This window comes from Epinephelus fuscoguttatus, linkage group LG5 (assembly GCF_011397635.1).
Source record: "Epinephelus fuscoguttatus linkage group LG5, E.fuscoguttatus.final_Chr_v1".
NCBI classification, from domain to species: domain Eukaryota; kingdom Metazoa; phylum Chordata; class Actinopteri; order Perciformes; family Serranidae; genus Epinephelus; species Epinephelus fuscoguttatus.
In genome coordinates this window covers 5847603-5871895 of record NC_064756.1, presented here as the reverse complement: position 1 = coordinate 5871895, position 24293 = coordinate 5847603, and the positions used below count along the sequence as shown (strand labels likewise).

Here is a 24293-nt window from a genome sequence, read left to right as displayed (position 1 = left end):
TACAGTCCACACTGGCTAAAAGCAGCCAAAGTAGCTAGCTCGATGCTAACGGGCTAATCCGTCCTCACAGTTTGGTCCAAAAGGGTCTTTTTTACTGCCATTCACAGTCACTGAACAAAGCCCCACACTCTGCATGCTCCCGTGTTCACAGTCACCTCTGATCGGCTCAATATTTAGTCCTTTTTCCTGCTAACTGCTAGCTACTCTCCTCCATGACTCCGTCTCTCCGGGGTTGCCAGGAGTGACCTTCTTCTTCTTCTACGCCGCCATGAGCTGATTACCACCACTTCAACTTGACCTTTGCTCAGTAAAACAAAAGGATGTGAATTATTATTTTCCGTAGGCCTTTTCAAATTTAAAAGGAAACGTTATTTATACATGCATAAATTCAAATAATGAAATAACAGTACTACACAATGCAAACACCAGTACATGGTCTTAGACCAGTGTGTTCACATAGGTAGGCCTACAGCTTCTTTATTTAAAAAAAGGGTCAGGTAGGACTGTAGTGAATACCAGTTTTGGGACAATGAAGTGTCAGTGACAAAAACTATAAGATCTTATATGGTAGTAGTGAGATAAGGTGTCTTTTTTTATTCAGTGAATGCAATGTGCTTCATTCACTGGCCCCTGGCCCGCTGTCATTCTGTAAAAGTGGCCTCTGAGCAAATTAAGTTGAGTATCCCTGCACTAGCACTGTCATCACTTCATCATACCACCAACATGTACCACTGAGCGCCACAGGAAATCATTCCTGCCTGTGGCCATCAAACTGTACAACTCTTCCCTCTGAGTGGCCCATAGACTATTTCACCCACTGTCAACATGTGCACTATGAACTTAACTTAATGCAATGCAATAATACAATACAATTTGTTATCTATGTTTGCCACTGTGTCTGTGTATATTTGATTTAGGTTACTATATATATTTTTGTAAATAATCTTGTTTGTTTTCTTATATTTTCACTTCGAATTGCTCGGTACGATATATCTTTCTACTCTTGTGAGGAGCACCTGTAACGCCAACAATTTCCCCTCGGGGATCAATAAAGTATCTCTGATTCTGATCATTATATCCTGTTAGAAATTTGTGTAAAACTTTGTCATAATTAGTGTAAGAATTCTTGAGTTATGTCCAAAAACATGTTTTGTGAGGTCACATTGACCTTCGACCTTCTACCGCCAACTTCTAATCAGTTCATTTCTGAAATTTGAGAGAACTCTCTCAAGGCCTTTTTGAGATACTGCATTGACAAGAATAAGATGGATGGAAGGTCACAGTGACCTTGACCTTTGACCCAAGTCCAAGTGAACATTAATGCCAGATTTGAACAAATTACTTGAAGGCTTTCTTAAGATATCGGGTTCAAGAGAACGAGACACATAACACCAGAGTGGGGCGTCGGTGACTTAGTGGTAGAGCAGGCGCCTCATGTACAAGGCCGTTGCCGCAGCGGCCCAGGTTCGACTCCAGCCTGTGGCCCTTTACTGCATCACTCCCTCTCTCTCCCTCCCCAACACTTGCCTGTCTTATACATTAAAGGCTAAAAAGCCCCAAAAAATATCTTTAAAAAAAAAAAAATGTAACATCAGAGTGACCTTGACCTTTGACCTTCCAATTTGAATCAGGTTATTGTTAAGATCAATTGGATGTTTGTGCCAAATTGAAGGATTTAAGTGTTCTTGAGATATTGCTTCACAAGAATGAGACGAACACGCGTTCACAGTGGCCTTGACATTTTTACCACCAAAATCTTATCAATTCATCCTTGAGTCCAAGTGGACGTTTGTGCCAAATTTGAAAACATTCTCCCAAATATCAAGCTCACAGGCAAAGAACAGATGAAGGAACGTATGAACAGATGGACAACCAGAAAATTTAATGCTTATGGCCACAGCTAACGTCAGCACGGAGGCTTAAAAAAGGAGTATGTACTGTCAGGGTCTATCTCTGCCTTTGTCTTTTGTCATATTCTACTGTTAATTAATTTAATTGTAATCAATCCAATGCTAAATGCCATTAAAACGTAAAACAAGCCACAGGACACATCGTTATTCAAACTTCTTCACTACTTAACAGAATAAATAATGTTCTTGAGATATCATGTTCATGAGAGTGGGACAGACAACCCCAAAACGCCAGCGCAGAGGTATGAAAACATTCTTATTTTAACCGGAGGACAAAAACCTTCTGGTATGATCTAATATCGGAGACAGAAAAGCTTTCACTGGTCAGCTGTGTTTTACCCCTGTCATTCTGGATACGCTCACAAATCAAAACCAAAAGAAGGATGTAAAGTTTTATTGGATTTGAACTCCTTTACAGTGTCTGCAGCGTCGGTGCAACCCAGATGGATAGATACATGTAGTAACTGTGCACCTGCTGTTTGGTGATGTTATTGCTATGGAGAAAATAATATTTCATGTTCAATCAGAACAAATGAACACTGTCACAAATCATACAATGGCATGTTATTTGCTTTCCCTCCCGAGTATTCAAAATATGAAATTACTGGAGCTGTTTAAAAATGACAACTGCTTTTCTCTTTTTTATAATTCAATGCTTTACAAACACAACGACATTCAAAACTAAAATAAAACATACAGGAAGCCGAGAGACACGTCTTAAATTACAAATCAACAAATACAGATTTTAAAAGAAGTAACTTTAAGTTAATTGCTGTACACGTTTGGTGATATGTTCAGACAATAAATAAAGACTACAGGAACAACATGGCTTCTTCCTCTCTGGTTCTCTCACACCACTCTCCTCTTCTGGTCTTAATGCAACGTGTGCTGCTCCAGTACGTCGTCTGATGAAAATGACATTTAGCTCCAAATAGAAAACCTTCCACATTTCTGCAGAAGCAGTGTTTCTTCCCAACACCTGCAAAGCATTTGCAACATTCGCACAGCAATACATTTAAAGATGTTACTGCTGATCAGAGAAACAGGAATGTGTTGAGGTGGTTGTTTCTGTTCTCACAAGATGGACGACACAGACGTAGGCGTTAAATCTACTTTATGATGTCCCAGGAAAATAATATGTTGATCATGATGTTTTAGAAGTCGTGCATTTTTTTCCTGAATAAAGTTAGATATGAGGCAGATGATTCCCAGGGAAGATTTCCAGAAGAGCCGAATAGGACCGAATCACATTGTGCTGCAGTCAGTGGAGAAATGTTTGTTCACTTAGCTTTCATTCTGCTATCTGCAGCTCCATTTCTACTTACAAGTGAAATGTCAAGTGCTCAGAATGCTCTTTAGATTTATAGTTGTTATACATTTGAAAATATGAACAGACGTGTTTGAACAGACTGTTTTTCAAGTGTTTAGATCCAGTATTGTTCACAACCATGTTTACTTTAAGTCCCAAGGAATAGCGCCAAACTTTGAAGCCAATTTTCATAGTGGCCAAAAGTGGAATTACACCGTCATGTGACACCACGGGGCCCAAAATACTTTTCCCATAGAGTGTGCCAGTAAACCTGGAACTCCGTTAGCGCTTTTAGCACTTCCAGTTCTCTCGTCTAAAAGTCAATACATTTTTTTAATGGGATTTTGGTAAAATGCCTCAAATAAGTTCTGTGGTTAACAAAAGCTTAAGCGAGTTTCAGGTTTTGTTCTACGACATAAAACACGTCAGTAAATACCCTACTTGTGAATTCTGAAGCTTTTACGTGTTGTAAAAAAGGCGGTTGCTAACAAGTTGCTCAATACGACTACAAACCCTGTCGGGGACAGTAAACGTCATCACCCTAGAACAGGCGAGAGTGCTGTCAGTCCGCCATCACAGCTTCTTATTTAGCTTAAACAGTCCGATTTCCCCATTATACAATGTTTTTAAAATAAAGCGGCCGAAATCAGTTGAAAGCTTAGTGGAGGTGACGTCAAGAGTCACGCGACCGTGGAGTAGTCATGTAGTCCGTTAAAGCCTGACGTTAGCTTTTTACTTCTGGCGATCGCATTTAAGCTTCAAATGCGGTATGAAAGGTGTTCATATGTGAAGATTAACTCGCTGAACAAAACTTGTAAGTATCATAAACTTGTGTTAGCCACAGAGCTTATTTTCTGACATAATCCAAAACGCAATGCAAAAATCACATTCACTTTCTCTTCTGGGAACCAGAGTGATGCTAAACTTCCGGGTTTTGACGTCAGCCCTGGCACACTCTATAGACTTAGATTGTAAAAGACACCTGTAAAGGGTTTTGCACAGACTCCACCAAAATTGTTGCAGGTCTAAAAATGAATACGACCTCATGTTGTGTCAATCATGTTTGCACACTGAGTCAGAAACTGTTCAATTTTCTGCGTTTTTCACATCTGTCAGAGCCTTCAGAGACGTTTGACCAGGAATCAGGGAAGAAAATGTGGCGGTTTCAATGATTTTTTACTAATTCAACAATTTTTCTAGGCCTGGAAAATGAGATTGTGACATTCCATCACTTTTCCAGGTCTTCTCTGACTGTGGGAACCCTGCAAAAAAAGGTGGCCAACAAAATGGATTTTTGGGGCGAAATCTCACTGTGGACAAGTGAAACTGAAGGGACTATATGACTATAGAAAATACCTGATGTCACAGACAAGACACTTAACTGTCAATTCTCCAAGCAACTAAATATCTCGAAAAGGCTCCAAATGTGACCCAGAACTGACGGGAGTCATGAATGAGGCTTTGATGAAATCTGTCTCATAGTAAGTTCAAAACGTGCAACTTTTAAAAATGTCTTCATGAGCTACATGAGTGGTGTGCGTCAAACATCAGCCTGAGCAAACTCTCTCTTCCACTTCTCCCTCTACAGCTACGAGTGGGCAGTCAAGTCCATCAGGAGACATCACTTTAATTCCAACAGGCACTCACAACAACACAGTCACTCCATCAATGGAACAAGTTTCAAAGCTGCATATACGTATGTCTTAAATGCAGTCGACACCTGAGATACCGAGCATAAGTTCATGCATGCTGTTAATATTTTTGCTTGTAACATCTGAAAGACAGGTTTATAAATAAATAAAAATGAAACTGGAAGACTTTTTTTTTTTTTTTTCCCAAAATATGATTATTTACAGCTACTCTGAGGAAAACATTTAACAGACGCACACTAAAGATGTGCTGGACCAGAATCAAGAAGCTACTGTGTGATTGTCAATATTGCAGGTTGTGCTGTTACAGTTTTTACATGAAGAAGACACTGCTGCACTGGATGTGCTTCCAAAATAGAGACAACATGTGGGGCCACGTTATATGAGTAGCATCAGGAAGGTCCCTTACGAAGACTTGAAGCCTGCACTGATATGTTTCCTCTCAGCCACTGAAGAAGGGTGAAGCAGGGCAAATGTACGGTGGACAGCAGTACTGTTATGATAAAACACTCTTTGTACGTATTCTCAACAGTCTCATTCAATTTTGGAAACTAAGCATAAACTGAAGAGCAAATTAGATGTTGTAGATACAAATTATGCAAACAGTTGACTAGCAACTAAAGTCTATGGCCTCTCAAGAAACCCACTGAGGCTGTGATGTGCATTACACACCATAAAAAACAAATGCTGAGACCACTTTGTCATTAGGTTCTTTAGATTACTGGGGGCTTTTTTCTTACCCAAATCAAAATGGTGTACACTCTTCTCTGTAAAAACGACTTGCTAACGCAGCATGTTATCTGTCTTACATGTTGAATGCTAAGATTTAGCATTTGAGATACACTGGAACTACAGTGGCATGCTTAAGTTTGGGAACCCCTGGTCAAAGTTTTGTTTACTGCGAACAGTCAATTAAGTAGAAGATGAACTGATCTCCAAAAGGCATGAAGTTAAAGATGAAACATGCTTTCCAACATTTTAAGCAAGATCAGTGATTTTTTTTTTTTTTTGTGTGTTGTACAATTTTAGAGTGAAAAAAAATGAAAGGAGCACAATGTAAAAGTTTGGGCACCCCAAGAGATTTGAGCTCTCAGACAACTTTTCCCAGGGTCTCAGACCTTGATGAGCTTGTCAGGGCTCTGGTTTGTTCACAGTCATTGTTAGCAAAGGCCAGGTGATGCTAATTTCAAAGCTTTAAAGACTCTGACTCCTGAAACCTTGTCCCAACAGTCAGCAGCCATGGGCTCCTCTAAACAGCTGCCTAGCACTCTGAAAACTAAAATAACTGATGAAGACTAGAAGAAGACAGCAAAGTGTTGTCAGGGAGCTGTTTCCTCAGTTGGTCATGTCAGTAAGAAATGGCAGTTAACAGGAACTGTGGAGGTCAAGCTGAAAACTCTCTGAGAGAGCTGCTCGTAGGATTGTTAGAAAGGCAAATCAAACCTCTGTTTGACTGCAAAAGACCTGCAGGAAGATTTCTCAGACTCTGGAGTGGTGGTGCACTGTTCTACTGTGCAGACACACCTGGACAAATATGAGCTTCATGGAAGAGTCATCAGAAGAAAACCTTTCCTGTGTCCTCACCACAACATTCAGCCTCACAAGTTTGCAAAGGAACATGTGAACAAGCCTGATGCTTTTTGGAAACAAGTCCTGTGGACTGATGAAGGTAAAACAGAACTTTGTGGACACAATGAGCAAAGGTATGTTTGGAGAACAAACTGTTAAACACGGGGGTGGATGGATGATGCTTTGGGCTTGTGTTGCAGCCAGTGGCACGGGGAACATTTCACAGGTAGAGGGAAGAATGGATTCAGGTAAATTCCAGACATCACAGCATCTGTAAAAAAGCTGATGATGAAGAGAGGATGGCTTCTACAACAGGACAATGATCCTAAACACACCTCCAGATCCACAATGGACGACCTCAAGAGGAGCCAGCTGAAGGTTTGGCCACGCCCCTCACAGTCCCCCGACCTAAACATCATTAACAACTGTGGATAGAGCTCAAAGAGCAGAGCATGAAGACGGCCCAAGAATCTCACAGAGCTAGAAGCCTTTTGCAGGAAGAATGGGTGAAAATCCTCCAAACAAGAAGTGAAAGACTCTGAGCTGGATACAGAAAGTGTTCAGAAGCTGTGATACTTGCCAAGGGGGGCGCTACTAAGTGCTGACCATGCAGGGAGCCCAAACTTTTGCTTCAGGCCCCTTTTTTTTTTTTTTGCTATTTTGAAACTGTAAAAGATTGAAATTAAAAAGTAATCTTACTTAAAATATTGAAGGAATGTGTCATCTTTAACGTCATGCCTTTTGGAGATCAACTGATCTTTTACTTAATTCTTAACAGTAAACCAAATGTTGACCAGGGGTGCCCAAACTTTTGCATGTCTCGTTAATGTTAAACGTGAGCTAGCTCAGTTTGGGCAAGTAAACCAACTGGAGTTTAGTTTGTATTCAGGAAACTTAAACTTTTTGTCTCAGTAAAAAACAGACAAATTTCAGTGAAAATGAACCAAACTGATGAGTTAAAATTAAAACCTGAGTCACCATAGCTGAAAATACAGGTAGCTAAAACCTCCCAGCTCCATCGCTTTTGCTTTTCATGGCATTCCTTCAGTGTCACACTACGTCTACTGTAACCCTGCGTTCTTCATGTGATACATTCATGTTGGTAGGAAATTATTTTTAACTGGTCACACACAGAGCACGCTGTTAAATGTGATAAAATGTAGCTGGGATGATAACGTCCACACAGAAACCAGCTGGATCTCAGTGACAGCTCCCCCAACATAGTGCGGCTAACATCCACACTGCCCAAACTAACGTCTCCCTCATTCTTGCAAACAAACAAATAAACAAACAAAACAATGCAATGACATTTGAGAGTGTACATTTGCTAAATCATTGTTGAAACCAGCCTCAGAGGGGCGCCGTCAGTTCACCAACCACGCACCGGCTGGTACTCGGCTCCTCATCCTCAGACCGTCGCTGTGAAGCCGTCAGCTGTGTAAAGACGCTGAAGAGAGAAAGGTTCCAGTATTTTTAGGTCTGAAACTTGTCGGTTCAGATCAGATGTCATTCTTGCAGAAGTGTCTCCCTCCAGTCAAAGGAGTGGTTTGGTCCATGTGTGAGGGGGAGGATGGGAGGGTCCACTAACTGCCACACCCCTGTGTCGCCCTGCTCCTCGCAGGAGCAGAAGCCCAGGTAGGGGATCTGAGGACCGAGCAGAGGAGTTAAATGTTAGACTGAGAAGAAACTGAAGGAAATGACACGTGCTTTTTGGATGAGAGTAAATTCAGTGTTTCCCAGTATTTCCCGGTGTTCCTGTCTGTCTTCCTCCCCCTGTTTAGTTTTGTCTGTGTGCTGGCGTGGGCTGATCCCCCTCCCTGGTTTCCCTGGTTCCAGGCTCTGCTCACAATACTCACCTGCCTGCTGTCAGCTCATCGACCACTCACTGCCAGATCGTTGTTTAACCAAGTGGTAATAACCTCACGGCCAACTAAGACATTCTTAGTAACTTCTTCCTCGTGTGTTTTCTCATGTTCAAGATCATCCCTCTCCTGCACACCACACCAGCTTCCTCTCAGCCTCCTCCACTCCATTCTACAGACCCCAGATCACGACCACTCTAATTTCTTGTGACAATAAACCTCTTCATCATCTCCTTCCTGTGTCCTGCACTTGGGTTTCCCTTGTGCTCATAACAATATGAAGCTGCACTGCTTGCGTCAGTGTCATACAACATGTTGCACTCTACAGCCATCTTGTGGCATAAACAATAACACTGTTTCATCATATGAAAATTACAGTTGAAAGTTCAATATTGTCTGATTTTCTAGGCGTTGATTTGCTTTTGTTAGTTTCCTATTTGGTGTGCATGTTAAATATTTCTATATTTGGCCATTACAATTCCATCGCGGTGGAAAAGCCTCTGAAATTTTCGCTCATGGTCCATTTGAAAATATAATAAATAGTGAGCTACTACTTGCTTACTACTATTATTCCTAAACTCACAGTACTACTGATCCAACATGCACATGCACAGTGGTGTGCAGTAGAGGGCTGCATTGGGATTGGGTCCCACTGGACCCAATGTAAATATCGCGGGAGTGGGTGGTTTGAACTTTGCTGCAGGCAGGAACGGGCGGCTAAAAAAACACTGCAGGATCATTACGCACGACAATTACGCACGGCTACGCGGTCTTTATAACTCACTGTGAACCTATGTTGCATAATAAAGATTTACCCCCTCATAATTTTTAACTGCCCCCTCAGTAACTTCATCCTAGCGCCGGGCATGCGGAAACGAAACAAACAACCCCATGAATCTCTTTATTAAAAGCCTATAAAATGACATGTTTTCTCCTGTGGGACGGGAGAAGACACAAAATCAGTGCATCTCTATTATTGTGCGGGCATAAAGTCTCAGAGTTTTGCGGGTGCGGGCAGGAGTGGACATACACATTGCGGGAGTGGGCGGTAATGGTCACAAATTCAGCGGGAGAGGGCAGGAGCGGGAAAGGTAGAAAGGAAGAAAACAGTCCCGCACAGGGCTCTAGTGTGCAGTTGATGAGGTGGGTGTACTACTAGTTAGATGGATAGGTAACTAGGAAGTGTGCAGAGTCCTGCACGGGTCGATTTCTAAAAACCCACACCTGCCTGTACCCATAAAGCTCAGTACCCGAACAGACACATAACCCGTCATTATGTGTAAGTCAAAGCTGCACCTGTTAATAAAAGTCCCGCAACCTGACAGGATTCGACAGGATAGATAAATGACCTCAATGACCTCTTGCCTCCTCCCATATTTTGTTGATTGACTTTTGCAACAAATGTTTAAATTATTTCTTAAAGGGATAGTGCACCCAAAACTGAAATTTCAGCCATTATCTACTCACCCATATGCCGAGGGAGGCTCAGGTGAAGTTTTAGAGTCCTCACAACACTTGCAGAGATCCAAGGGGAGAGGAGGTAGCAACACAACTCCACCTAATGGAGGCTGACAGCGCCCCAGATTCAAACGTCCAAAAATACATAACTGAAACCACAAAATATCTCCATACTGCTCGTCCGTAGTGATCCAAGTGTCCTGAAGCCCTGACATAAAAAGTTGTTTGGAAAAACGTCATTTGAATTCTGTTTTTAGCCTCTACATAAAGGCGGCCTTTACATGAAGGCGGTGCCCATGTCTCACGGTCTCACGCAAGCACAGACACGTCAGCGCGGTGCACAGAGAGGCAGTCAGAGCTACAGGCTACAATGAGGCTAAAAACAGAGTTTAAATGACGTTTTTCCAAACAACTTTTTATGTCGGGGCTTCTTGGACGTTTGAATCTGGGGCGCTGTCAGCCATTAGGTGTGCAGTTGTGCTGCTACCCACTCCCCCCTTGGATCTCCGCAAGTGTTGTGAGGACTCTAAAACTTCACCAGAGCCTCCCTCGGCATATGAGTGAGTAGATAATGGCTGAATTTTCATTTTTGGGTGCACTATCCCTTTAAATTTATTAAATAAAATTTCTGATTCACAGTTTCAATTAAAATCTACTGAGTAGCTCACAACACGAGCCAAAAAAAAAACATTCTGCAGATTTTCATTTTGGATCATGGCTGAAAACAGCAGATTTCTTCCGAGCCAGAAAAAGAACTGTGATCTAAAGAGGAAGTTTGGTCTGGTAGCAATCCACAAACAGCACAAAGTCGTTGTGAGTAGGCGAGAACATGCAGCTCCCTGGCTGCCTCCTTGTTCACCGAGCTGGAGTCAAAAAATGACATGCTCAAGTATCCAAATATGCTTAAGATTCACTGAAAACATCTCTTTGATTTGTTCTTCCCTTTTCATTTATACGCATGATTCCTCACATCTCTGGAGTTTCATCAACCATGTGTTTGCACGATGGGCATGTGGAGAAGAACTGAGGAAACCAGATGGAAGTAATGAAGGATGGACAGGAAAGTGGGATGTATTATCAGAAAGAAAATCAGATGGACTAGATAAAAACAGACCTTTCGGACTACTTGGATGAAGTCCTTGGCGCTCTGTGGGCCGCGGCCCTGCAGCTGGCGTGTGCAGGCCTCTAAGGAAGAAGCGTGGGCTACAATCAGTACGTTGTTTCCTACGGAGAGTGGTAACCCAGGCAGGATGCAACATCAGCAGTGGACAAACACATGAGCACGTAAAACAACAGAGAAAAAAGTTCACCCACACAGACTCGGAAACATCTTCCAGACGCTCCAGGAGCTCTGCTGTGAGTCTTACCAGTGTTTTTGCAGTCGGACAGGATATCTTTGGTCACTTGGTAGCTCCGGCTCATGTAGTTCTCATACGACTCGGACACAGTGAGCTTGCTGACTGGGATCAGAGGTCTGTATGGACACACACAATAATATAATAAAAAATCGGTTTTATATAGTGCTTTTCTAAATACTCAAAGACGCTTTACAAAAGAATAAGCACAGAAACAGGCACTCAAAACAAAACACTCAAACAAAGGACACTCAAACAAAACACTTAAAAGGGAAAGAGTGGGTGGAGGATGACAGGGGAGGATTTTTAGGTGCAGGAGGTGATCCTGAAGAGATGGGATTTAAGCTGACTCTTGAATGAGGGGAGTGTGTCAGAGTTCCGGATGGCCAGCGGCAGGGAGTTCCAGAGGGTAGGGCCGGCGATGGCGAATGCTCTGTCCCCCAGGGTGCGGTACTTGGTCTTGGTGATGGGGGTGAGAAGGTTGGCATCGGTGGAGCGGAGTACAGTACACTTTACTCCTAATGTTAAAAGGTGGGACACGGAGCAGTCGAGCTACCAAAGTAGGGGACTGACCACCGGCAGTTCAGTCAACCTGCTGGTTAATTTATTTGTGGAAAAAAAGCTCTGTACCCTTGAATCATCATGCTCTACTCTCAGAGCAGTTAAAACCAAATTGTAAGCCCCTTTCCACCAAACACTTTCCATAAGGTGCCTTTAGAACCAAAAATAACCCTTCAGACAGTACCCTTCAGATGGTACCTACACCCTCGGTCTGTGTGTTTTGCCTTGTTTGTCTCACCTGTACGTTGTGTCCACACTGAAGTGAGCTGCAGCCAGGTCAGTGGGAGGTATCCATGCAGGCAGGGAGTTCCCAGAAACCCACTTGGTCCATTCAAAAAGCCCCGGCTCCACTCGCACCTTCAGCTTCCCGTCCTGCTGCAGACCTGTTCACGCAAACACAGCTCGTCTTTAAAGCCAAACAAAGACCACTGATCCTTGTGAGACCTCTGTTACATCCCTAGCACACTACATTCGATCAATGAGCTGGAGAATGATATTACCTTTCAGGATGTTCTGTGCAGTCTGAACACATCGCAGAGATGGAGAGCAGTACACAAAGTCTATCACTGTGTTACTCTCCAACAGGGCCTCACCTGAAACAGCATGATAAACACACATACACAGTTCATAAACGCATGAGACATGATCCCTGACACCGGGCGTAGAGCATCACTTTGACCTGTACTGGTGACGTACCCACTAGTCGAGCCTGTGTGGATCCAAACACAGTGATAGGAGCGTCCATGTCGTAGTCTCTCTGTCCTCCCCACAGCGGCAAACTGGGAGGCATGTTCAGATTGGAACGTACATATCTACCTGCAGGACAACAAAAGCACACATTCTCCAGTGAAGGCTGCTTTTTATTAAAGAGAAGTAGAAGGAAGGTATCGTTTTGACTTTTTCCTGTCGCCTACCTGTACCTTTGACTTCTCACCTTTACTGTCCGAGCAGAGGGAGAGCCAGTGTTTGCCAAAGACCACGTCCATCCTCTCACCGTGCCGACAGACAAAAAGTGTCCGCTTAGGCTGCCTGGAGTGACTGCCACTAATCCGCAGGACCTGCTGGAAATAAAAAGCATAAATTAATTGCTTTGTAAAAATGTGTTTACATAATAGCACATATGTTCAATCTAATAATTGAAAGATACATTGTGGCATGAAGTTTAGAGGTCCAGTGTGCAGGATTTAGGGGGATATAAATCTTAGGTTTGCTCACACTTAAGTTTTAGTTTTTCATTAGCTGAGGAAATTACTTAAGGGTGTCGCACAGAATCTCTTAAAAGGTTTCCTTAATCGAAGAAAGACGTTAAGGCATTTACTGCACTGAAAGAGATTTTACAACAGTAAAATTCTGTTTCCATGGAGACCATTTGTTTGCTTGAACATGCGCTTGTGCTAACCTGTTGTCACACCTAAGTATCCTTTGACAAAGTCAGCCTGAAGTGGCAGAAGATAAGACAAAACCAAATTGGTCGGAGGAAGAAAAAAAAATCAAACTTCTAGAGGAATTCAATAAAAGAAAGAACAAACTGAAAAGTACATTTGATCCAAAACACCAGCAAACATGAAGCAATGACTGTGGGAGGAAATTGCAAGGTTTGGACGGGAACTTCACCGCAGTGTTCAGCAGATGGATGAGGGCGTTTGAAACCTGGTGAGTGACGCAGCACACTGTTGACTTGTGTACGTGAAATTCCTCGCCAATAAAAGATCCCGTTGCATAAAACGGGGCTAGAAGAGTGCAGCTTCGGAAAGTTGAGTGATCCAACATCAGGCGTTAGGACAAATCATAGATTGACCTCTAGACAAATCTATTGTGCAAAATCAATTGCTCGTCTTTAAGGGTGTCCATCAGGTCCTCCTCTTTTTGGGATGCCGTCATTTTGGTCATTTATCACCATAAACTCAGACATGTTACCATTAAGATGATGTCAGAGGTACCTTGTGATTTTTTTCCCTTACTTTGGTTGCTAAGGTCCTCTCTGCAACGGTTGAATGAACTTTAAGCAATTCCTTAAGTATAAGACCAAGATAAAGAGAAAAACTTAAGGAAACCTTAAGGAGAAGACATGTTTTGTGCAACCAATTTTTTTAAAGGAAGACTTAACTTAGATTTAAAGAAAAATCTTCACTTAAGGTGGTTTGTGAAACCGGCACCTGGATCTAATGTTACTGGACAAAAAAGATGACCACTCATTAGCATGTGTTGGAATAGCTGCGCGCAACAGCATTACAAATACATATAAACATTAAATACATTAAAGTTTAAAAATGGTCAAACGGTGTGCATGGGGTACATGCAACTCTGACACAAGGTATCCTGAGAGGCTGGGCGACCAGGTGTGTTTTTATACTTTAAACCACATCTCAACCGAGAAAAGTGTCTCCTTTGGATAAAGTTGTGTGGTAACATTAGACCACAACATCAACTCAACGTGAATAAGATTAACAATGATGTCTACATCTGTTCTAAGGTAAGTCAACATTGTGTTTGAGGCAACATATTGTCACTTTGCTGGAAAGAAATATAAAGTTATCTTTAACATCTCTAGCTAACGTTAGCTAAAGTTAGCCTAACGTTAGCTCCTAGCTGCGTTGTTCATCATGTCACCTTGTTTGCTGGGAGTTCATTAGCCTATTTTGTTCTAGTTTTGTACTTTGGTGATGGTACATCATTGTTAGCTGTTGTCCAAAGGGCTCTAGTTAAGCTAACGTTAACTTCTGGAGCTTAGCTTCATTAACTTATCTGTAATGGCAGAGATAACAAAGGTTGGCAAACGTTATGCTGAATGATTCAGTGTAAATACTGTAGCACCAAACTAACGGAGAGACACTCTTGGTAAAGATGGTAAAAAGGCCGTTATCCTTTTCTCATATTCTGAGCCAAAAACCTTAACTTCAGTGGCACTTTAACTTGTTGTTTTTGATGGTGACGGCAACGAGATGCGGTTCACAAGCGTGACCTGTAAATTTTGGCTTGTAATTTAAGCTTTTCATCGACCTTCTCAACAATAAAATGATGAATATATCCCTCCAATGCGTAGTTTAGGCCCTTTTGGTTACTTCTCAATGACATCTGATCGTTATGTCCCCAAAAAGCTTAGCCGTAGGTCAATTCTCCGCTAGACACCACCAAATCCCCCTAAACTTTACACACTTCATCTTTAAATACAACCATCAGCCCTAAAAAAAATCCACCTGCATTGGATGACAAATGAGACTAAGGGTGGGCGTGTCTCCGGGACTGCTGTTATCAGGGCGTCGGCTGTCCAGCAGTCCGTCAAACATCCCTCTCTCCTTGCTGCTCTTGTCACTGGGCCCACAGCTGAAGAACGAATGGGAGCTGTGGTGGGCGAGCAGAACAGACATTATATAACCACGTCATTTCTTTCACTTGGCATTTACAAAAAGCTGAGCCATGGAGTCTTTTGGCAGCGGCTAAAATACTTTTTGATATGTTACTGAGGATTTTGTTTAATTGTACTAATGTCACTTTGGAAAATCAGCTTAGCTGTGAAGAAGCACAAAGGAATTTTGAAAGAAGCGTAGGAGCAGCACACTGATGGGATGTTGATCCTGGAGCATGTCCTTCTTGGCAAAAGTAGTCAGTTTGAGTGTGTTCACAATGACACTCTGTCAGTCTCATTTTGATATTTCTTAAGTACAAGACGACATTTTGATCTGGTTGTTGCATTATAAAAAGTTGTGGGGTCAGTATATTTATTAGGAAACAAACTCCAAGACTGAACATTGTCATTGAATTTAATGGTAATTCAATGCAGTTGGATACACTAACATCTCTATCCTGCACTGGGAAATATCAGGTTTTGAAGATGTTATTGAAGATCTAATTGTACTTTATTCTCTTTCAGTGTCAAACAGGTGTTTTATCTATTTATCTTGCTTTGGGTAACTGAGACCAGCTCTTAAGTGAGTGTGAGGTGCTCTGCTCACCCGTGGAAGACCCAGGTGTCTGACTCATCCGCCAGACTCACATAGTTCTCCGGCAGCAGGCCAGACAGCCCAGAAGCCAGCGAGGTCCCGTACACCCAGCCCTCACTGGTGCTACTCTGATCCACCGGAGACATGAAGACAAAATCGCCAGGGACCAGCTCCAGCTCGTCCTCGTTCTGAGGCATGTAGGGATACATCACCCGCAGTGTCTGCAGAGGCATGTCGACATTTAGAACAAACAATCATGCTGTTGGTTAATAGATGTCTGTGAGCAGTGTGAGTGTGAGTATTAGCCACCTCATGGTTTGCAAAACGAATGTCCCGGGAGAACAGGACTGCCAGCCAATCACAGCCCAGCTTGACTTCGATTCCCTTGGCCAGTTTCTCCAGTGATGGGAGGTGATTGGTGGGGAAGTTGTAAGCCAGAGTTACGTGGAGCTGCTTCTTATGAGGCTCCACATGAACCTCTGGAAAGATGAGACAAGACTTCGGTTTACACCCAGTATGTCACATACAAAATATATAGCCTTTGTTATCTGTACAAAGTTAAAAAATAATCTGTTGCAGCAGCAGCAGTGGGGTAAAACTGCACAAAGCATCAGAGAGGAGTAAAAATCAGATTTGGACAACACGCTCTAATCTGTCTCTTTACCAGAAACAGAAATATGACAGAGCATTAGCACTAACACCACGGCTCTAATCTGATTTGGCACTTAGCTGCCTGATATACTGTTTGGCAGTCGATCTCATTTTCGCCTGTGTTTAAAAAAAAGTCTCACTGACAGACTGAGTGAGTGATTTAATAACCCAGCATGACCGCCGCCCTGACCAATCACTTACCGCCGCTGGTTGAAGAGACAGCAGGTCGCCACACGTTACATGGTGATTACATGATGATGCTCAACTCTACACCGCGATGAAGACGGTTAAGATGGGACAGACAGACAGGAAGACGTGCAGCTAAGATCCTAAACATGCTCCAAACCCAGGTCATTGTGGGTATACAGTGTATCATGGCTCTTACCTGCCTTCCTGGCGGCCTCTGTGGCGAAGTCGGCCGCAAACTGCTTCAGGATGTCAGCCACCTGCTCCTCCACGAAAAGACCAATGAAGTTGGAGGATGTGTAGAGTTCAAGCGGCAGCGGGCTGGGGAATCGCCCTCGCCACTGCTGGACGCAGGTCTGAAGGGCCTCACATAGAGCTTCTACTTTGTGGTCAGCACACTGTGAGGAAGCAGAAAGGACGATGTCACTTTATCTATCGGCTGTTTGTCATTCAGACAGAAGTGTCCATTAACCTCCTAACAAATTTCTTCAGACATAACAGGACATTTATGTAAAGTACCACAATGCCTGGATGATATTTGGCGTCTGGTGCGTGAGAGGAAACGTGGCTCTGCTGAGAAAAGCAGCGAGTTGGAAAGTTATGATATGAAGGAAGTAAAATGTTCTCTCAAAGGCTGAATCTGTGATGGATTTCAAAATTTATTTGGCCACTGACAACTTCTTCATGACCACCGTGAGCATGAGGAACGCTCGCCCACCTCTCTATCTGTAAATCTTCTCTCATTTTTATTATTAACTATTAAACAGAATATTCTGTTGCTGACTTTTGACTGTCCAACTGATTGGAAGATCTCATTCAGGGCGCCCTGTTTAAACTGTTCTGGCCTGTCTACTGTTGCTGCTTCCTCTGCAAGCTGCTTTGCAACCTGCCTCCACCCCAGCTCCTCCTTTTCATGCTGTGTCTGACTTATCAATGTCATTTCTGTTTGTCAGTGATGCTGCTCTGTTCTGTGCCGGGGGTCTTTGCTGCTGCTCTCCCTGCCTTAGGCTTTCCATGTAGGCACATGGAAGGGCAGGGAGTTTTGCTTTCTCGGCCTCAGGCTTTTCTCGTATGCACGTGGAAGGGCAGACAGGTATGCTCTCTCTGCCTCAGGCTTTTGTAGGCTTTGTGTAGGCCCAAGGAGAGGCAGAGAGGCCCCAGAACAGAGCCATGCAGCCAAATATACTGCAAATGGAAATAAAGATTTCTTTGACTAAAGTGGTCCTGACTTAAGTACCCATTTGGTTGCAACTGCGTTATTTGAAAAAGTAATTAGTTACCTGTGTAGTTAGCCCCAAAGGTAGTGGAATTGCAGTAACTTTTAAAGTCCCAACACTGCTGGTTTCACGCAATTCCACTGACAGTCATGGCAGTGATGCATAAAGAAGCTGTCAAAGCAGGATTTAGAATATTGTCTATGCAAATGTTTTATTAGTAAGGAAATTCAATCAACAGATTTATCAGTGAATGTAAAAAAAAAAGTCCATCTTTTTTCACGAGACAACTGTTGCCAATGAGAAAAAAATAAATATTATAGAGTGGTGTGATATGAAAACAATCTCCTCAACAACTTAAAATGAGCTCATTCACAGTTTCCTGGTTTATAGAAATGATTTAATCTTGGCATTAAGGAGGGAAAACATGATGACAAATATCTGGGGAATGAGCTCAGAACCACTGATGACCTTTAACCGTCAGTGTTCATAAAATTGCTCAGTGTTAGTTGAAGTTTGGTTCAATTCTCCGACTCACCATGAAGAACTGGCAGAGGGTGATGTGTGGGAAAATGTTGTGGGCTTTGTTTTTGCCACAGGTGACCCGGCTCTGTTGCCAGAAGTGGGAGAGCTGGTTCTGTAGTGGTCCGCTGGGTCGCAGGTAGAGGACAAACTCCCTGGGCAGAGGGTCGTCCAGGAACGGGTCGTCCACATGGGAGAACAGCCTGAGTGGGGAATCAAGGGAAAGTCTCAGCTCTAACTGTGCTGTGTCTTCACATAGAGCCTTTATTCTTCTATGTTGCAGCTTTGAAGAAATCCTGCTGAGTCACTTGTGGCACATATATAACGTTAAAAGAAGCAGACAGCCTTAGTGGAAATAATTTCAGCTGTGTGACCAGTTCAGCGAGGCCGGCACAGTGAAGCCCTACAGCTCCTTTATAATTGGAACATTTTCTGTTCTGAACCGAGAGTCTGGGACAGAAAACTTTTCCGCCTCTCCTGCTGCTTCGCTAGTAACATCACTCTCGCCCCGCAGCGATGACAGCAGAGAATTTAAATGAATAAACTTTCATTCAACATTTCAAGTGATTCGAATGAAGATTTCTTCATGTGCATGGTTAATGGTGAAAACAGGCTCTATCTTTTCACCAGGGCTGTTTCTGACATGCTGCGTAATTGGTGGATAGCATCGGCTTTCTTATCTGGAGATTTGTTGGTCACGGAGATTTAGTCAGTCTGGCCGGGGGAATTTCATGAGACTCTTCTAAGTATTTATTATTTAATTTGTGGCTGTGTTGAGATTTTCAAAAGAGGCCACATCACAATGAAAACAAAAACAGACAGCCGCAGTAAAACCTTTAATTTAAATGGGTTTTTTTCTGAACTTTTTTGTTATGGACCTTCACAAAATGTCGAATTTGGTAAAGTGAAATGAAAGTGTATTCACTCCCTTTGCTATGACGGCGAGAAATTAGGGGTGCGTTCCGACTCGCATACTTTTTCTTTTACCTTTAGTAAGTACTGCAGCTGCCCTAAGGAAGTACATACTGTTGCATGCAGTACGCACACAATTGGGACATACTACTTCCTCATAACGTCACACCCTTGACCCTTTTACTAAAACAAAATGCTGTCAAGCTCGACAGAGACAGAGGAGAGACTTGATGTTGTTGTTTTGCAACAAGTAATAACTGCATACAGTGTAGTTTCTAGCACATTATATTCACGGTTACATTAAAATTACATTTATATTTACATTTCTCTGTCATTGCTCAGGAGATGTGACGAATCAATCGCTGCACAGTGGACTGTGGGTCAGAATAGCCTAAAAAGTACGCTGGCTTGCATACTGCAAAATTGGATGTATGCATGTAGCAGAACATCCTGGTATTTTTGGCATACTGCGTTTGACATGCTATGTACTGGGACGTACTAAATCTTTTCTAACATACTATGATATAGTATGGTAGATACCAGTTAGCTTTAAAAGTAACCTAATTATTTAAATAAGTCCGCCTGTGTGCAGTTTAAGTGTCACATGATCTCAGTATATCACCACCTGAGCTGAAAGGCTCCAGAGTCTGCATCTAAATGTCCACCCTCTGGACCTGCGGACTGAGAGCTCGTGGTCTTGAGTCGTACGTACTATGATGCTATGATGAGGTTTTTTTTTTTAAAACAGGAAAGGAATTTGTGTGTTACAGTTAAAACTGGCCTGACTCAGTTATAAACAGGTTTTCAGCAGCTTCCTGTTACGCAACAAAACACATTGCAATACAGAATAAAAACAGAAACAACAAAAAAAACCATCTGAAACTGAGCACCATTAAATCCATTATTACATAATGGGAAAGAATGGTGCAGCACAACAAACTTGCCAAGAGAGGTCCACCCACCAAAACTCACAGACCAGGGAAGAACGGTGTTAATCAGAGGTAAAAGAGAGACTCCAGGTGTGTATATACTGCGATCATGTGACACTTTAATTGCTCACAGGCGGACTTTATTCGACTCATTAGGTGAATAACTGGTAGCTCCAGGTATTAATTATTCTGAAAATTTTAAAACAATTTTTGTATTTTCATTTCAGTTTTGACTTTTTTCTGCAGGTCTATTAAAAAAATCAATTTATATTACAGGTTGTAGTGCAACAAAATAGGAAAACATCCAGGAGAGGTGAATACTTTTACAAGGCACTGTTCAACCTCTCCAGCAGAGGGCAGTATAACACACGTTTTCCCCTGACCTGTGCTGAGTATACATGTGAATGTACTGTAAACACATTTGTTGTTTTATCTCACCAGTCACATGCTGCCTGCACACTCCGACCTCCCGTTGACACCAGAGCTTTCAGCCTGTAGAGGGAAAGAAAATAAATCTGATTACATCCTCAACAATGCTGAGAACATTTGCCCACACTTTACTCATCTGTATTCTGAACAGTATGGGACTAGTTAGTGCACTGCAGCAATGAGAAACCCAGAGAAGTAACACATTGATTCTGTTCTCTGTACTGTAGTTTGTGTCCTCAGGAGTTTTCTGGCAGCAGATGGTAAATAAAAGGAGAACTGCTCTGGCTGCACACCTATGTGGAAACTCTGTAAACACTTACAGAAATAATATGGAAAAAGTTGTTGACAGAACTGAAGTGCCACTGGAGTCAGGAACAAACATCACTGGAGAAAGATAACTGGTGAATTATTCAGCGTTTTCCTAGTGTAACTGGCTGAGGTGAATATCTGTACTGAAATTCGGCTGCTGTCAACTCGGAGAGAAAAACATCACAATGTCAAATGGAAATGATTTCTTTTCTTTTACTGGTTAGAGGTTAGAGAAGACTGTATTTGGCAGTGGTGGAGGTCACAAACTATTTTCTACCATCCCTAAAATTACCATTAAAAGCTTTTGTTCACGCCTCTTTGCCTAAACATTTACTGAAGGTAATGAGACTTTTATTTTGATACGTTTAAACTGACTTAATTATTTTAAAGCTGCATTAATTAATTTTGAAATTGGGGACTGAAACCAGATGTCAACAGTTGGCTCTTTACAGATTCACCTGTCACAGAGCAACATGATCACTGATTTGGAGTCGCATCTGTGTCCCCCTTATTACATTCACTCTCTTCCTAACTCTGTTTTTTAAGCGGGATTTGTACTTGTGCGGCAGACCCTACACTGTAGTCTACGCACGTGACCTATGTCATTGTGAGCATTTATACTTGTGTGGTGGTGTGTCACTCTGCAGTTACACCTCCAAAACACTAGTCGGCAGTGGGGTTTCTGTGAAGTGCTGTAAAGTTTAGTTGATTCAAAACACACATTAAACACACATTAAACATGGCTTCATAGAGACAGTTTCAAACACAAGTACACAAATCAGCTTCACTATAACTCGCAGCATTCACAGACAAACACTTGTCTTCATCTGGACACATTTTCCCCACAAATACAACATGCTAACGTTATTAGCACAAGCCTATGGCATTTTACATTGTATAAATTAGCCTAGTGGCTAGTGGACTTTTCCTCTACTCATTTGAAGCCAGGGACAACAGCAACATTTAACAAAGGTAACGTTACAAAATTCAGCTCCATTACAACTCACAAGGTTCACTGACAAAACAACTGTCTTATACTAAACACGTTTTCCAAACAAATACAACATGCTAACATTATTAGCACAAGCCTATGGCATTTTACATTGTATAAATTAGCCTAGCAGCTAGCAGAAATTTCCTCTGCTCATATGAAGCCAGGATAAGACTTAAAATGATATTTCTGTGGAGGCTTTATTGTCTTCACAATTTATTATTCTTATCTGTGAAATTAAAGTAAATCAAAGCTTTGTTTCCACTGAGGGAAATGGTTTCAGCTTACAGAAACGGACAGGAGGTCTGCGTCACTGTGGCGTGTAGTTACATTTCTGGTGAGGTTGAATATACAAGTACTGAAAATGATTTAATGTAAAATTTCATAGAGAAAAACAGCACCTACTGCTACACCAATCTGCGTCCCTACACCGAACAAGTTCTCGACTCCACTAACCATGACTATCCATGATAGGATATTGCTAACGTCGGGGCACCGCCGTGAAGATGATGGTATAAAAACAGGAATAAAATGTTTTGTCTATAAATGTTAATAGGTCGTTGTTTATTAAAATATTAGATTTGTTTTGAGTCAAAACATCCTATATGTGAATAACTATTGTTCAGTTTTTTTTTTTCATATTTTTAAAACTCTGTATGCAAAATATGAAATAAAGTAGCTAATAAATTGGTATACAGAGATTTGATATAATTGTTCTATGTTGAAGTTGTCTGCTTGTCTTTATATTTGAAAATAAAAAAAAGACCTGTTTTCAAACAGAAAACATTTGCCATAGCAAAAAAAAAGCACAGGAGTAATTACGAACATTAACGATGGTGCTGCTTCATTTAGACGTCCCAGTAAACCAGTGTACATAATTTCAGGGATACATTTGAGTAACTGTATTTTATTTTCAACCATGCACAAACGCGCCATGATTTTTTTGCACGATGATGTCAGTGTGTCTGCACTGACAAACATTTCTGCCCAGAGTGAAATGTCTCAACATCTACCTGGTGGACTGGTACATGATGAATCATTTACTCACACAACTACAGCCTGTCCCCGGACCAATGGTACTAGTAGTTTTAAACTAGTTTTGTTTTCCGATAAAACAAACCTGTTTCAGTTATCATGTTGTTTATTTTTTCCACTCTCACCTTTAAATCCAGAGTGAGTAATTGTACATTTATGTCATACCAAGCACAGATTGATGCTGACAAAGTCTGGGGGCAGAAAAATATGGAAGAAGAAGAGTCAGTTCCTCAAGATGATACACAGCATGTGTGGGCAGACATTAACATACGCTCCTTTCATAAGAAGGACTGACTCCCCTTAACCACGATGTAAGACTGCCAGTTAGTTGTGACAGAGTGATTTGTCCATTAGAAGTGTGTCATGTCTTCAGTGACGAACCTCACAGCGCATATTAAGTTTTACTATCAGCTCTTTCAGGCTGAACAGCTGAAGAGACCGATCAGTCAGTGACAAAGAGAGCTGTGTGAACGCTGAACTGAACGTCTTCAAATCAACATATCTAAGTCCTGATTTAACAAACCAAACAAGACTGCAGCTGATAATAAAGACGGCTGTCTCCATTGTCATTTCAACATTGTGCAGGTTTTAATTTGCTGGGACGTGTGATGAATTAACAGAGATTAAAGACGCAGACAGAACAGCGATTCATCCATTCATGCCTCCGTCCTTACCTCAGCAACACCTGGAGGCTTTGGCTGATAAGCCGGAGAAAGAAAAGGCAGCTCAGATTTTTCATATTAGAGCCGCAGAATCTAATTAGCTGCCACTCAGAAGATAAGAGCTTGTACATGCTAATGTGGTTTTCATCTCTGGGGAGCGAACGGCTTCCTCAGCACGGCACGAGATGCTGTTCCTGTGGGACAGGATGGACCGTGGAGTCGCTACAGAGAGGTGTGTGTGTGTGCGTGATTTCATTAATGAACTGCAGGATATGATTATTACAGGTCTTTGAAGGTGGCTGCACATATGCTCCGACTGCAAACCAATGATTAGGTTATATTGCAGTGTGCCAATAATGTGTATTTTGAATTTGTATTTTTATGCCTCCGTGTTGGCGACAGCTACGGCTGTAGGCATTATATTTTTTGGGTTGCCTGTCCTTCCATCCAAATCTTTTTTTTGTGTGTGTGTGTGTGTGGCTTTTCTGCCTTTATTTGATAGATATTTGATAGAGTCAGCATGAAGGAGGCAGAGAGAGGGGATGACATGCAGCGAACAGCTGTGGGCTGGAATCGAACCCACGGCCACTGCTGCAGGGACGTAGCCTTGGTACATGGGGCGCCCCCCGTTCATCCAATTCTTGTAATCACAATATCTTGACAACACCTTGAGGGAATTTCTTCAAACTTTGCACAAAAGTCCAGTTGGCCTTAACAATACACACATTAGATTGGGCATACATCAAAGGTCAAGGTCATTATGACCTTGTCTGTCTTACCCTCGTGAATGCAATATCTAAAGAACACCTTGAGGGAATATCTTCTAATTTGGCTCAAAC

General features: G+C 42.1%; 1 protein-coding gene across 2 annotated transcripts in view; it reads right to left on the bottom strand.

The window, feature by feature from the left end:
• Nucleotides 1-2289: 2289 nt before the first annotated feature.
• ubash3bb (ubiquitin associated and SH3 domain containing Bb) overlaps nt 2290-24293 on the bottom strand; it is a 66142-nt gene continuing 44138 nt past the window's right edge. Inside the window, exons 2-14 of one of the 2 annotated variants that reach the window (XM_049576909.1) lie at nt 20467-20520; nt 18204-18390; nt 16651-16849; nt 15924-16093; nt 15627-15835; nt 14871-15015; nt 12608-12734; nt 12370-12489; nt 12174-12266; nt 11912-12056; nt 11125-11231; nt 10872-10981; nt 2290-8081 (exon numbers count right to left, since the gene is read on the bottom strand). In XM_049576909.1, the coding sequence (XP_049432866.1) occupies nt 7944-8081; nt 10872-10981; nt 11125-11231; nt 11912-12056; nt 12174-12266; nt 12370-12489; nt 12608-12734; nt 14871-15015; nt 15627-15835; nt 15924-16093; nt 16651-16849; nt 18204-18390; nt 20467-20520 (1804 nt within the window). In that variant the 3' untranslated portion in view covers nt 2290-7943. The remainder of the gene's footprint in view (nt 8082-10871; nt 10982-11124; nt 11232-11911; nt 12057-12173; nt 12267-12369; nt 12490-12607; nt 12735-14870; nt 15016-15626; nt 15836-15923; nt 16094-16650; nt 16850-18203; nt 18391-20466; nt 20521-24293) is intronic. The other variant, XM_049576910.1, reaches the window with a different exon arrangement.